This window comes from Lepisma saccharinum, chromosome 23 (genome assembly GCF_977018435.1).
Source record: "Lepisma saccharinum chromosome 23, izLepSacc3.1, whole genome shotgun sequence".
Lineage (NCBI taxonomy): Eukaryota > Metazoa > Arthropoda > Insecta > Zygentoma > Lepismatidae > Lepisma > Lepisma saccharinum.
Window position 1 is genome coordinate 41,089,449 of NC_139251.1, and position 14,378 is coordinate 41,103,826.

General features: G+C 41.6%; 1 protein-coding gene across 1 annotated transcript in view; it reads left to right on the forward strand.

Moving 5' to 3' along the window:
• The window catches only part of Ccn (cellular communication network factor protein Ccn), a 419,483-nt gene that overhangs the window by 248,108 nt on the left and 156,997 nt on the right, over nucleotides 1–14,378 (forward strand). The window contains exon 2 of the mRNA XM_083144480.1: nucleotides 891–1,037. Within this exon, the coding sequence (XP_083000606.1) occupies nucleotides 897–1,037 (141 nt within the window). The 5' untranslated portion in view covers nucleotides 891–896. The remainder of the gene's footprint in view (nucleotides 1–890; nucleotides 1,038–14,378) is intronic.

The following is a 14,378-nucleotide window of genomic DNA, read 5'->3' on the forward strand; positions in this document are numbered from 1 at the left end:
TAGCTATAAGCAACAAAATTCAATTGGCGTGTTTCGGTTTAATGATGTAAGCAAGTACAAAATTTCCCAAAACACTTTTTTATTCACCATTTAAAAAAAATACCATTTTAGCGCTGCTCAACAGAGACATCCATGTTCTGACATGACTTGACACTGGCCGACATGAACATCACTTGATATACAGCGACTCCCTGACCTCTACCGGCATTTCCAGGAAACAAATATTCGCGAGTTTGTCAGTAATTTTTAAATGTCAACTGCTCGTGGGCCAGCAACCTTGCACTATTTCACGAAACCTGGAAATTATAAACCATACCGTTTTTCTAAAAAGTGAAATATGCCTCGTCTCGTATTAACGAATAACACCGAAAGTTCCCGAACACACGACACTCTTTCCATTAGCCAACATATTAACAGCAGTTCCACAGAAAGGCGTGCCAAATGGAGGGATTACAGGGGCTCAGCCTACGAATATACAAACAAGGAACACAATTTCAAAATTATGGTCCATTAAATTCAGTTTGTAAGGATCAAAGTTACTTGAAGAGGATGAATTTGCTCTAGAGTAATTTTTTTTTGTTAATCGTTCACGTCTGTATTGTTGTTAATAACTATATGTTTAGGAATTAGCCTTGCACCACCCATAAAATATAATTCTATCTACTAAACTGGTTCTGGTTCAAATTTTCAACTACACAATTTTTACTTGTTATTCAAGCAGCAAACAACAATTAACTTATTTTCTTCTATTATTTAACAATTATGATATTGTTTCTCGGATGCTAAGGGACAGCATATTCATTCTGTATGTTAGCTGTACATGTCTGAACTTGCATTTGCTAATATAATGGATAGGAAAACTAAACAGTTGATCCGTTCTGTTCTTGCAGGTCACCATGATGGAGAGCGTGCTTCGGATGTCGATCGTCATTTTTTTGGTGTGGCCAGAAGTGGAGAATTCGTTGGCTCAGAGAGCCCCGTGCTATGAGTGTGAAATGTACAAGGATGCGCATCCACAGTCAAATCCATATGAAGAGGTAAGTGAAATTATGACTAACAATTAACAATTACATTGTCCACTGGTGTGCCAGGATTTTCGAAAAGGTTATACTATTATTAATAGTCAGTCCTCATTTTGAAATATTTTCCTGCTATTGACTTTTTTTAGGAATACTAGATCAAAGGGGGTTACGACTCCCATCAACACTTCTTGGGCTGATGTCCTTTATCAAAGATCAGGAATTGCTGTTTCGGTAAATATGCGATATCGCCCGAACGGATTTCTTCAAAGTTACAGGAGAAACTACTTACTGAAATCAGTATCTGTAGCATTGTCGAAGTTCTTCGAGCTATTTTATTTCCCGGAAACTGAAAACTTCACCATAGGATGCTGCAGAACAAGAAATAATCACTTTTTATGTAAGGAACTTTCATTTTCTGTAAATCGACAACATTATGCCGTTGTTTCCATTATGTACCTGCAGATTGCGCGAGCGTCGAAAGTGTCGCGGTCTCGCCAGTGTTTCCAAACGTGCCTTTTTTTCACGATTTTTAACTACTTACCTAACCTAACCTTGCCGGAAATCGTCCGTGGGGCTAACGTGAATGGTTTTTTGGGGCTATCCGCCAATAGTTTGTGATGACATAATGAACACGAAAGTAGGTATTTTTCGGTGAAGAAGGTTGAAACACTGCATACCCACTCCAAATCGACAAAACAGAAGCACGACGCGCGATGATCCATGACGAGTGCACGCCATATTGTTTGTTACCCAAGCGGAACAAGGAAGACAAATAATGACTCGTAATATGAAAAGTTTATACTATTTTATGGAAAAAGACATAACTTCACCTTGAAGAATCTTCCGCAATGCAGAATAGGTAAGTATCAATGCTAAAATTAACGAAATTAACGAGTGAGAGGTGTTCGGGCGATATCGCATAATTACCGCTGTTTCTATTAAAGTATCAATGCCGTTTATAGAAAGCCACATAGGTAGGCCTACTTATTAATTCGTCTCTCAGTCCGACAACTTGCAGGGACCGATCTATTATTTGCATTTTCATACACTGTTAGAAGTTACGGTAACATTTACAATATTGTACAGTTAAAATAAGAGGCAACTGTTTTTATATAGATAAAAATAGATAATGATTGTAAATTTACAGTTGAGCGCACCATAAATTTACAGGGCGTCCCAATAAAATGTATACGCATTTTGAATGATAAAATGATAATTTAAAATAATTACAGAAATACATTTTTTGTGCCTGTTTCCAATTGACGAACCCGCTGAAATTTGGTACATAGTGAGCAACATCCCGGGAAGTGCTTCATGCGATCATTGATCACATTATCTTACGCTTGCAAAGGGTCATCCACGTTGAAAGGGCGCATATTAAACACTGCTGTACGAACATAAACTCAAATTACTGGTTGTTACTTCAGTGCCACATTTCAATCTGGTTGTGAAAATTTGAACTATATTTTTTTTCGTCAGCATTCGCTTCCCAAGGGTCTGCATAGTCTCTATATCAAATTTCAGCGCAATCTCATTCATCTATCGGGCTCCAGAGGACTCTTGAGTAGGGTAATTTTAATTATGGTCACCCTGTACATAACTAACCAACAGTCGGTCGTTTCGCCGCTTATAATCCCACCCTTCATTCGGGGAAACGCGTGGTACTTCCTCCTCCAACAGAGAGATCATCCGCGGCAATTCCTTTGTTGCTCCCAATCTCCCGGCGAAATTGTTGTGAAATATGTGACGTCATCGGCGGTGGTGTCGTAAATCAGGGAATGAGATTGTGTTAAGCCGAGCGACGCTGTTTGATAAAGCCCGTTCGCTCTTTTCGCGGCGAGCGAGAATTGGTCCTCTGGGCTGGGGCCGTTAGCTTTATTAATGCCGTAATAACATTGGTTGGCCGTGACTAATGCAAGATAATTAGCAACGTGATTTAATAGGGCGGCGCTATTTTTCATTGATTCCTTTTCCTCCCCCTGTAGATGTCCAGTTTCCCGGTTTCCGGAACGGCGGGGTAACGAGTTCCTGCCTTGATCGTAGAATAGAAACCGCCCCTGCTTTATGGTCCGTGATAACTCGCGGTAAAATGGTAGCTACTTGATTAAGCGCTCGTCTGACAACAGCGTTCTCATTCAAGAGTTTTAAAAAATGACGTAATGAAGGGATCCTGGGTTTGATAACCAGTTCTATAGGTGCTTCACCTACGTCACAAACTGTTGCATTGTGGTAAAATTGGCCGCAAACGTGGCGGCTGTGCACATCCTGACGTCACATGAAACCCACCTATAGATGTGTTTCACCTACGTCACAAACTGTTGCTTTGTGGTAACATTTTCCGCAAACGTGGCGGCTGTGCGCATCCTGACGTCACATGAAACCCACCTATAGATGTGTTTCACCTACGTCACAAACTGTTGCATTGTGGTAACATTTTCCACAAACGTGGCGGCTGCGCACATCCTGACGTCACATGAAACCCACCTATAGATGTGTTTCACCTACGTCACAAAGTGTTGCAGTGTGGTAACATTTTCCGCAAACGTGGCTGCTGTGCGGATCCTGACGTCACATGAAACCCACCTATAGATGTGTTTCACCTACGTCACAAAGTGTTGCAGTGTGGTAACATTTTCCGCAAACGTGGCGGCTGTGCGGATCCTGACGTCACATGAAACCCACCTATAGATGTGTTTCACCTACGTCACAAAGTGTTGCATTGTGGTAACATTTTCCGCAAACGTGGCGGCTGTGCGCATCCTGACGTCACATGAAACCCACCTATAGATGTGTTTCACCTACGTCACAAACTGTTGCATTGTGGTAACATTTTCCACAAACATGGTGGCTGCGCGCATCCTGACGTCACATGAAACCCACCTATAGATGTGTTTCACCTACGTCACAAAGTGTTGCAGTGTGGTAACATTTTCCGCAAACGTGGCTGCTGTGCGGATCCTGACGTCACATGAAACCCACCTATAGATGTGTTTCACCTACGTCACAAAGTGTTGCATTGTGGTAACATTTTCCGCAAACGTGGCGGCTGTGCGCATCCTGGCGCCACATGAAACCCTCCTATACGTCTAGTTTGTTGATTGATTTGGTTTATTTTACTTCGTTTTCTCGCACTTTGCGAAGATGAGTGATGATACGGTGAATTGTGAGTGTCCATTCATCAATTTCATCATATCATCACTCATCCCCATCTTCACAAATTAGCCAAAAAGTGGCACAAAAAGCGTAGTCAAATAAAGCAAATCAATCAAAAGCACCCACGCCAGGTCTGGATTCGAACACGGGATACATGTTGTCGCAGCGCGATGTGCTAACCACTTCGCCACGAAGTGCCCGTTTCGCACTAGTCATGGTCTCGACCAGATGCAGGAACACTAATCGAATTTCGCTGTTTTAAATTTTACTGTCAGGCCTCCCTATGGCACAGTGGTTACGTCGTCGCCTTATAAGCAAGGGGTTCCAGTTTCGATACCCGTAGAGACACATAGTGATTCGGATTCCACTTTAAACTCTCGGTCCAGTCACGATTAGCCCATCTGTGCATAAGTGGACTTAACACCAACACTCAAACTCAAGTATTATTGCCTCTAGCTGTGGTTATTTTATACGTCCCAAATGCTTTTCTTACACAATACAAAATCTGTATCCTGACAAGGATTAGGTGAAAAAAATGGCTCACCTGTTTAATAAACATACCATTATTCGTTTTAATTTTCTTACTACAGCAAATACGGGCATTTCTTTACGTTGTTTATTCATCTACTAAGCACCATAAATCCTCATAACGTAAAGAGGTACAAAGGCGACTTTTGAAAAACACAAATACAAATAGGATACGACTGAGCGTGGCATACATTGGAACGTTCTCTGTGACGTCACGGTGGACGTTGTAATTTGTCTAATGTTCCGGCATGTACCTCCTGTGGAACGTGGCGCGTCAGGCAGGAAAAATGACACTAATTAGGTGTCGGTGCGTAGGCAAAACAGCGCGACGGGGCGAGACGGTGAGTCCACACCGCGAGCTGATTTCGCAACGTTTCCTCTTCAACCAACTAGCATTACGTCCTGTTTGCACAGGCGGAAGTTGAAGTTGTGTGTTCGCTTCATAATGCTGCTTCTATTCGCGATTATGCGAGTCGTTACGAGATAGGGCAAGCACTTCGGAGACAGTGGCGTATTTAAATAGGTCTTGGGTTTATGGGGATCCGCAGAAAATTTTCGAAGCAGCTCTGCAATGGGATACATTCATATAAAAAACCCTGCGATGTATTGTTCGAAGGTCGTCATAAAAAAAAATTCAGGCAGACAGGGAGAGGGAAGAAAAGTACAGGAGAGGAAGAGAGAGTAAGACGGAATAGATGTAAAAGAGTGTGATTGAGAGAGGATGAATGAAAATAAAACGTTGATTGATTTCGTTTATTTTACTTCGCCTTTATGCTACTATTGTTTAATCGCAAAGATGAGGATGAGTAGATATATGGTAAAATTGATGAAGGAACACTCACAAAGAACACCCATGCCGGGATTTGCCCGGGACGTAGCACGCGGTTAAGAATAGCTGGTTGCAACAAACGATGTGGCAACGTTCTTCAGGCAATGTTGCCAAGTCCAAACGTCAACATTTCCCCAAAATGAAACTGCATTATAGTCATTCCGGATATTTGTGACAAATTTTCATGCAGTTTTTGAACTATGCAGAAAGAAAAATTTCCAAAATCCAGTTATGAGCAACTATGCGTCAGTCACAAAAATCGCATCACAGAAATCACAACCGCTACTAGCAATCACAGTTTAACCTGTGATTGAGAAATCACAGTTCTTTTGTGCCATTTCTTTGCATCACGTATATTACAAAATCGGACTGCAGGACGAGAACATGCGACGTAGATCTCTGATCAAATCCAGTTGTTAAATGTGGCAACAGCGCAATTTACAATGGATGCCAAATTTTGTGTCAGTTTCTAGATATAATCCGAAAGCAATGACGCTCCTGCTGGGAATTATTTAGTGCACAATTTAATGATGTTCTACAATAAATATAGTTCTTGTTCAGTCTTACGGTGGGCGCCATACATACTGGCAAGGGAAGTGGGGAAGCGACCAATCCAGCGCGATAAGAAACGCAGTAGCCTGTAGAACGAAGTGCGCATAGTACTTCCTCCCTCCACGTCGTAACTCTCGGCGCTACCGCTGTTGTCTGGTTGGTCTGCTGCGTATTCCCCGCTCTCCACTTCCCTTACCAGCATGTAGGGCGTCCGCCGTAAGATTAGGCAAGAGCTATAGCATTATAGCGATATGCCATGATGCATCTGTCCCTGTTTCCACCCCCTAGAAATGCCTTCCTGGGCTGAACTACTACATGCCCGTAGGCGTTTCGTTAAAAACCCTTCTGGTTAGAAAGCGGTTGAATTTTGACAGAACAAATAGACATTAATGAATCATTTCTGCTCGTCAATTAAACTCTTATTATATTAAATCTGGTTGTGGATATAAGCATATAGGTTAGGAACCATTACAAAACATTACGCCTGGGGATAAAATTGTCATTTTGGAACATGGATGTGATTGGGTAATTTGAAACCTGCCAAAGGAAGATTGTCAGTTCATTTTGCTTATTCTAACGGAAGCATTAACTTTAATTCAAGCCATACCAATCGATCGTTCATTCATTACCTCATCATTTATTACCAGGAGCTGTGACAGGTAATATTACTTTTCGTTATTGGGAGAGATGGCTATTCACGTTATAACTGATGACGTCTTGTTCTGAAGTATTCATAACGCCAGTGGACTTGCTATTAATTCTGACAACAGTAGAAATTGCCACATGTCTAGGTTCGGAAGAGACTGGATACACTAATCGTCAAAACTCGACTGCCACACAAATGGATTACTATATCTTAATATCTGTGATGCCGGGTTTGAATCCCGGCTGGGGCATGGGTGTTCTTTGTGAGTGTCAATCAATTTCATCATATCATCACTCGTATTCATCTTCGCGTTTAGCAAGAAGTGGCAGAATAGCGAAATAAACTAAACCAAATCGACCAATCAAAGCTTCGGAGAGAGTCTCTACTCTCGAGCTACCAATCAAGAAGCGAGCTACTGACGTCATCTTCACCAAGCACCTATCGCTAACATTCTTGCTCACGCTCTAGACCGTTTGTAGGCTCACTAGCTAGACTCGTGCGATTAGCTCGAGATGTTCCGCAATATCTCTGACTCTACCTGACAATTTGCCTGTACTTCTTGTTATTTCTTTATTTAGAAAAAAAATATTAAGATATGATTAAATAAGTACAACGGCCAGTCCCTGAATAAATGATTACACCCGGTATATAACATAATTCGTCGTAGGACAGTAGGCAAGTATGTAGTGCACTGTAGAACGTAACAAATAATAATACACTAATTGAAGTGTAACACTTTTCCGTCATGTATTCCGAAGCGGGAGGGAACCAAAATGGCAATTATGTAGTAGTATTTCATCGCACGACGTACATGTACGTGACACTGTGAAACACTTGAATAAATATATCACTGGTAACACTAATCCGAAGATAAGTTAGTAGGTCTCAAACGTTGAAAAAAATACACAAATAAGTTGATTGGAGACAAAATATGTTCGCAAGAAAAGTTCAGGAACAATATTAATTCGATGCGAAATCTTCTTGCGGCTTATGGGTGACTTCTGGATGTACTCTGGAGAAATGACTTCATCTTACATCTATGACAAGGTACATTAGTGATGACACAGCAAATGATGATCACTATCAGTGTTTAGTATGTTATGAAATAAGATTTTGAGCGTGAACAGGAGCAATTGGTAAATTTAATCAGGGTGTAAATAATAAGATTAAATACATAGTGTGCATTCGATTATAGCAAAACACAATGAAAAGTCTTCAGAAAAAATAAATGGAAATGAGAGTATCAAATATGTAATAACAGTTAATGTAAATATGTCTCATAAAAATGGCAGATGTAACAAGAAGAGGTAGGGACTTGAACTGGAATTTCTGTCTAAATCGTGTGAATTGTGTCTCGTATCAGTAAAAAAATGTGTTTCTGTGTGAGAGTTTGGTCGGTTTTTAACGATGCAGCGCTCTCAGTTCGCTTCATCGATAGCTGGGACACATCTGCACGATAAAAATTTAGAAGTTAACATGCTGTCATATATTAATTAGATTGGTAATATTGCCTTTATATGTAAGAAGTTATATGAATTGAAGAAATATGAAGAAAAAAGGTGGATAAGACGTTGGCCCATACATGCTCTGTAAAGGCATTTTGGCGTGTTGAAGGTAGTTACGAATTATTGAAAAGTCACAGAATGAGAGTTTTACAGCGAATGGTGCATAGCGTATTGTCTCCGCCAACAGTGAGAACACGTGAGCTATCTTCCCATATGCAGTAGCTATATTCATCGCGTTCGTGCTCTTTGTTTACGTACACAAAATGCTGCCGAAGCAGAAGGTCGTGTTGCTACGGTATCGTCTTCAGAATTCCATCCTACTCTGTGTAAAATCACATCATAAAGTGACGTCACGGTGACAAAGGGTCGGTACAATCTTGTATGAGAAAGAAAAAAATGTTGCGGCGAGTGCTGTCGCGTGTACGAGATATATTTAATTTTCTTCTTGTTCTGCGAGTTATTGGTGCAGAGAAAAAATAGCAGAATTTATAAGAAGAAGCATAGTTTATACGTGTTATTCAGCGTGGTAAAATATATAGTTGAGGAGTTGTTACTATTACTGTTCGAATTTTCGTCGCGGCGAGGAACTATGAAGGATGATGATGGTGATTGTTTGCGTTAGGAAGTAGCTGTTTCATACTGCCAGTGTTTCAATGTGTCAACTTCTGATATATAAAGTTCACTAGTTGTGAAATCTTCCAGATAAAGTCCCTCTAGAGTACGAGGGATATCCGCTTGCATTCCTGAATGTAACTTTAAGGCATTCACATTATCTTCCTCTGTACGTGGTCGATCGAGAGTTAGCGCTTGTGGTGTGTAAAGTTTCATCCTGACCGATGCTGCCTCTTGTTCAAACCGTTTTCCTTGCTTGATCCTTTCGATTCTGTAATGGTTCTTATCAAGTCGCTCGAGATTACCACAAAGGGGCCTTCGTACTTGCCTGAAAACGCTTAGGACGTCTTCGATAAGCGTCGATCGTTCCACAAAAGTATTTGATCGCCAGATTTAAACGCTGCTTGAGAATAGTGAGGATCAAGCCGTGCCTTGTCCGTTCTGTGGCGTTTCTTCAGGTAACTGAAGAGCTCATATTACTAGATTCAGTATTGCACTTATATGAGCATTTTGTACGTTAGTACCTATTTTCCATTTTAATTCTTGATATCCTGATATAAAACGGATTCGTTCTATATTCAAGATTTCTCAAGTAAATAAAAAAATCACGAAATTGTTGGACACTCGTGCTGCCCAGGTCGGGACTCGAATCTGGGATCTTCGATGGCGAGATGTTAAGTATAGAACGAATTGTACACATTCTGTATCAGTGACGACGCTAGGGTGGGTGGACGCTACCCTACCAGATGTGTGCATTTTAAATCAACCTCTCTCACCCTCACGACTTGCCCTTACCCTCACAAGTCTTCCAGAGGGGGAGGGGGAAGTCTGCCCTCACGAGAGTCGCCCTCTGTATGGCGAACACATTTGACCTGCACTGCTCGCAGCAAACAAGATAAAACTAACCATAAGCCCTCCCCGATGGCGTAGTGGTAACGTCGTCGTCTAGTAATCAAGGGGCTCAGAGTTCGATACCCGGTAGAGGAACATAGTGCTTCGGATCCCAATTCAAACTGTAGGCCCAGTCCCGATTAGCATATATGTACATAAGGTGTACTTAGGACAAAAATTCAACTAAACTAAAATGAATTCTCCTTTTGCTCAAATATACAGTTTTGAACATTTAGGGCCATGTTAAATGCATCTGCAACCTCCCAGATTTTTTTTCTGACGCCTTCAGTGCCTTCAAGCTGATGAAAGTTTGAAAAAAAGCTATAATTTAGAGAGTATGACATGCGAAATCAATTATCTTGTGCAGCAGACTAAATCAATATGCTTATCAGTTATTTCACAATGGTGTAAAAACCAAGTGGAACTCGAGAGCGTGAAAAAAGGGCGCGGAAAAAATCCGCACAAACTTCAAACAAACGTTTATTTTCAGGCCAGCCGACAGGGAGGACGGGAAACACGCTCCAACAAATCAAAGTGTAGAGGATTTGATGAAGCGATACGTATCACGAATGCAATTACAGCGTTGTTAATGCATGCAACTTCGGCCCCGAGATAAAGCATCCCGCTGCGATGCTCCCTTGACACGAGGCCAAATAATTCCTGGACACCCCCTGAGTCGACAGAACCCGTGACGTCATTTCCGGCGGCGGCGCAATTATTTATCCTCCAAACTAATTCGTTGCGGAGAGTTTTTGCCCCCGACCCCCTCCGTCCTCGTCCTTCCCCTGCAAAAAGCGACGTGTAAAAATACTTTAGCATGCAGGGACCAGAATTGCAAGCAATCTAACGAGAGAGAGAGAGAAAGGGTGTTTGGTTTCCCCCAAAAACTTTGCGGTGAAGTTTGGATGCCCTGACCAATCTAAAAAAGAAATACAGACGCAAGTTCCTCTGACTAGAATATGGGTTGAACTTTGCCTTTTACAAATATTTTAACGTATACTCTGTCCCAGCTAACTGTGGAGCAAGGCGGCGCATAGCGTTAGAGAAGCGAAGGAAATCTATTGGCCAGAGCGAAGCAGTACACGCTGCTGGTAACTGCAGTTGCTTTCCACCACTCCACGCAATTCCGTTCCCCTCACGTGTTCATTGGTGGAGCCGTCTCGCGTCACTACTTGCGCAGAGACTTGTTTTCGTTTGCCTACTCTACAGATAGCTGGGACAGAGTATAGAGTTTCTGTTGGTGTTTAACTTGGATTTTTTACATTTGTTTGAAAACAGTTTATCGAACATGTTCTTCGAGAGTTTAATGTTGGCGTTCGTAAACAACCCACTGACTATGTTCAGATTTTTAATGCTATGGTTCTTAAACAATCAAAGCCTGTTTCTTCTTCAGAATCTGTAAGCCTCACCCAATCAAATCCTTTCTCTAGAACCACAAACACTTCCTATCCAGCCTATATTCCTTTACAATATCGCGTGAGGAATGGGAAAGACTACATAGTATTAAATACCGACAAACATTCACAATGTGTAGGGAACATCTAGGCGACGGACTTTTCTTATACTCTATCCAGGCAATCTCTGGAGCAAGGCCGCGTATGGCGATAGAGAAGAGGACAAAGCGAGTAGGCGCAGCGAAGCAGTACACACTGCTGCAAAGGCTGGTAACTACAATTGCTTTTCCGCCTTCACGCAATACCGTTCCCTCGCATTTGTTCATTGGTCGAGCCTTCTCGAGTCACTACTTGCGCAGAGACTTTGTTTTGTTGGTTCGCTACACACATTCCCGGGACAGAGTATAGTAACGCTTTTCTCGCTGAGGCGTTGATGGCGTAGCGGTAACGTTGTTGCCTTGTAATCAAGTGGTCCCGGGTTCGATACCAAGTGCAGGTACACAGTGGCTCGGATCTCACTTTAAACTGTAGGTCCAGTCCTGATTAGCTTTACTGTCCACAAAGTTCAGTTAAAACATAAACTAAAAAAGTTATTTTTCTAATGTTTGCTGCTGTGAATGTAAAGAGGCCTAAATAAAAATGTCCTCGTGTGTGGGTTTTAAAACTCTCAGGATATATGTATTTAAAAGAACAACCTCACAATCCGGTTAGGTACTGCGTAAAAGAGATAGAGAGAGAGAAAGAGAGAGAGAGAGAGAGAGGGGGGGGAGAGTTTGTGTTTAACTTGCGGCTTTGAGAGAGGCGTTGGAATTTAAAACATCTAATACCGCATCTTGTTGCGGACTGGATTTCGAGCAACCACACTTTCTCTTTATGAGGAACAAGGCAGCCACTTCTTTTCCGGGCGACCGCCGCAGCATCCATTTCCCCCTTTGTCTCCCCTCCCCTCTTTTTCTAATCTCAACCCCCTCTCTCTCTCTCTCTCTCTTTCTCTGTCTCTCTCTCTCCGAAGCTTGCCGGAGTGCAGTGATTAATTCATTTAGCGCCCTCCCGCGGAACATTCTCATTATGGCCCTCTGCTCGCCACTCGGGGAGTCATAACTGCAAATTGTCTGAGAGCACGTTGGAGGAACAGATGGCCTTCTAAGAGTTCTCTAATGATGTGGAGAGTTTCCTCTGAAGAATCCGAAATAAGAGCACATCTCTTAAATTCTGCGGCCTCCTTGATCTGTTTTGAAGGATTTACTCGAGTTGCAGGATTTCCCAACTCAGGAAATATGGAAATTCCGATGAAGAGAGTGCCATCTCAGGAAGTATGGGAATTCCGATGAAGACAGTGCCATCTCAGGAAGTATGGAAATTCCGATGAAGAGAGTGCCATCTCAGGAAGTATGGGAATTCCGATGAAGACAGTGCCATCTGAGGAAGTATGGAAATTCCGATGAAGACAGTGCCATCTCAGGAAGTATGGGAATTCCGATGAAGAGAGTGCCATCTCAGGAAGTATGGGAATTCCGATGAAGACAGTGCCATCTCAGGAAGTATGGAAATTCCGATGAAGAGAGTGCCATCTCAGGAAGTATGGAAATTCCGATGAAGACAGTGCCATCTCAGGAAGTATGGAAATTCCGATGAAAACAGTGTCTCTCGGGAAGTATAGCAATTCCGATGAAATCAGTGCCATCTTTGGAAGTATGGGAATTCCAATGAAAACAGGAAGTACGGAGATTCCAATGAAAGCCGTGCCATCTTAGGAAGTATAGAAATTCCAATCAAAACAGTGCCATCTGAGGAACTGGTCTTCACCAATTTCATATTTCAGTGAAATTTCGTCAGAACTCAGGGATCCTACTAATTGCCTGATATTACCCACACCTGTGTAACTCCTAACCTAACCTAACCTATAAGCAAAGGATGTGCAATATACTCAAAATATATTAGAGTAAAGAATAAACTCTACTCAAAGCACAGTACTTCTAATACAAATTGATATATATGTATGCAGTATTTCAAGGTAACGTGTAACGATATGAACCTCTCGGAAACCGATCCTAACCCCTTTCCTTTTCACCTGAGGACTGAGGAAACCAAAATGTATGATTTCGAAGTGTGGGTTTATTCTGTTGAACGCTCTACGATTGCAATTCGAGAAAACTAAAAGTTTATTCATTATACACACTCTTTCGGTAATGTGTGGAGAAATGCCGCACGTAACGGTAGGAAAGGGGAAAAAGCGAGTACGGAACAAAGCAGTGCGCGCTGCTGCAAATGAAGGTAGCTGCAGTTGCGTTTTCTCCTCCATGTATTCACTTCCCCTCTCACGCGTTCATTGGTTGAGCCCTCTCGAGTCACTGCTTGCGCAGAGAATTGTTTTGGTTCGCCTACTTCACAGATTCCCCGGACAGAGTGTAGATACTCAATGCTTCTGCATTAAAGATTACACTCGAGGAGAGAACTTGCCGGCCTCCGTGGCGGAGTGGTTAGCACATCGCGCTCCGACGCCGGAGGTCCCTGGTTCGAATCCTGGCCTGGGCATGGACATTTGTGAGTGTCCATTCATCAATTTCATATCATCACTCATCCCCATCTTCGCAAATTAGCCAAGAGTGGAACATGAAGCGAAGTAAAATGAAAGCAAATCAACCAATCAATCGAGGAGAAGTATCACAAAGCAGATACTTCAAGAAAATACGAGGAAATCTTGTATTCTATTGTGAACATATTTTATTTCCGGTTTGTTATCACAAAATTAAAGTTTTCATTATATAGATTATAATCACTGTGGTATATTCTTTAATACAAAGAAGATCTGCAAACCTTTAATGCTAAATTTTTTTCTCACAAAATGAATGGAAATATATTCAAGACACACTCATATGGCAATGAGTTAATTGTACATTCGTGCCTCTTATATAATTATTAACATGTGGCACCACTAAAGTTAAAGCTTTTGTATTGTATTAGCGATTACTTATGAAGCTAGTGATTTACATATCTGTTATTCAGATTCGGATAGAAAAGATAATTGAGAATAATAGAACATTAATTTACCAACATTTATAGAAGCTAAAACTGTAGACGAGATTTTGTAACATTCACTATCATTTTTCGTCTCTATTAGTATTAGTTAAATTGGTAGTAGATACCGCAAACAGCACATCCAAAATATAGCAAATGCTATGAAGTAATGTAAACGTGTAAAATTTCGAACAACTTAAGTATTCACATGTCAGGTGAGTCTAGTTA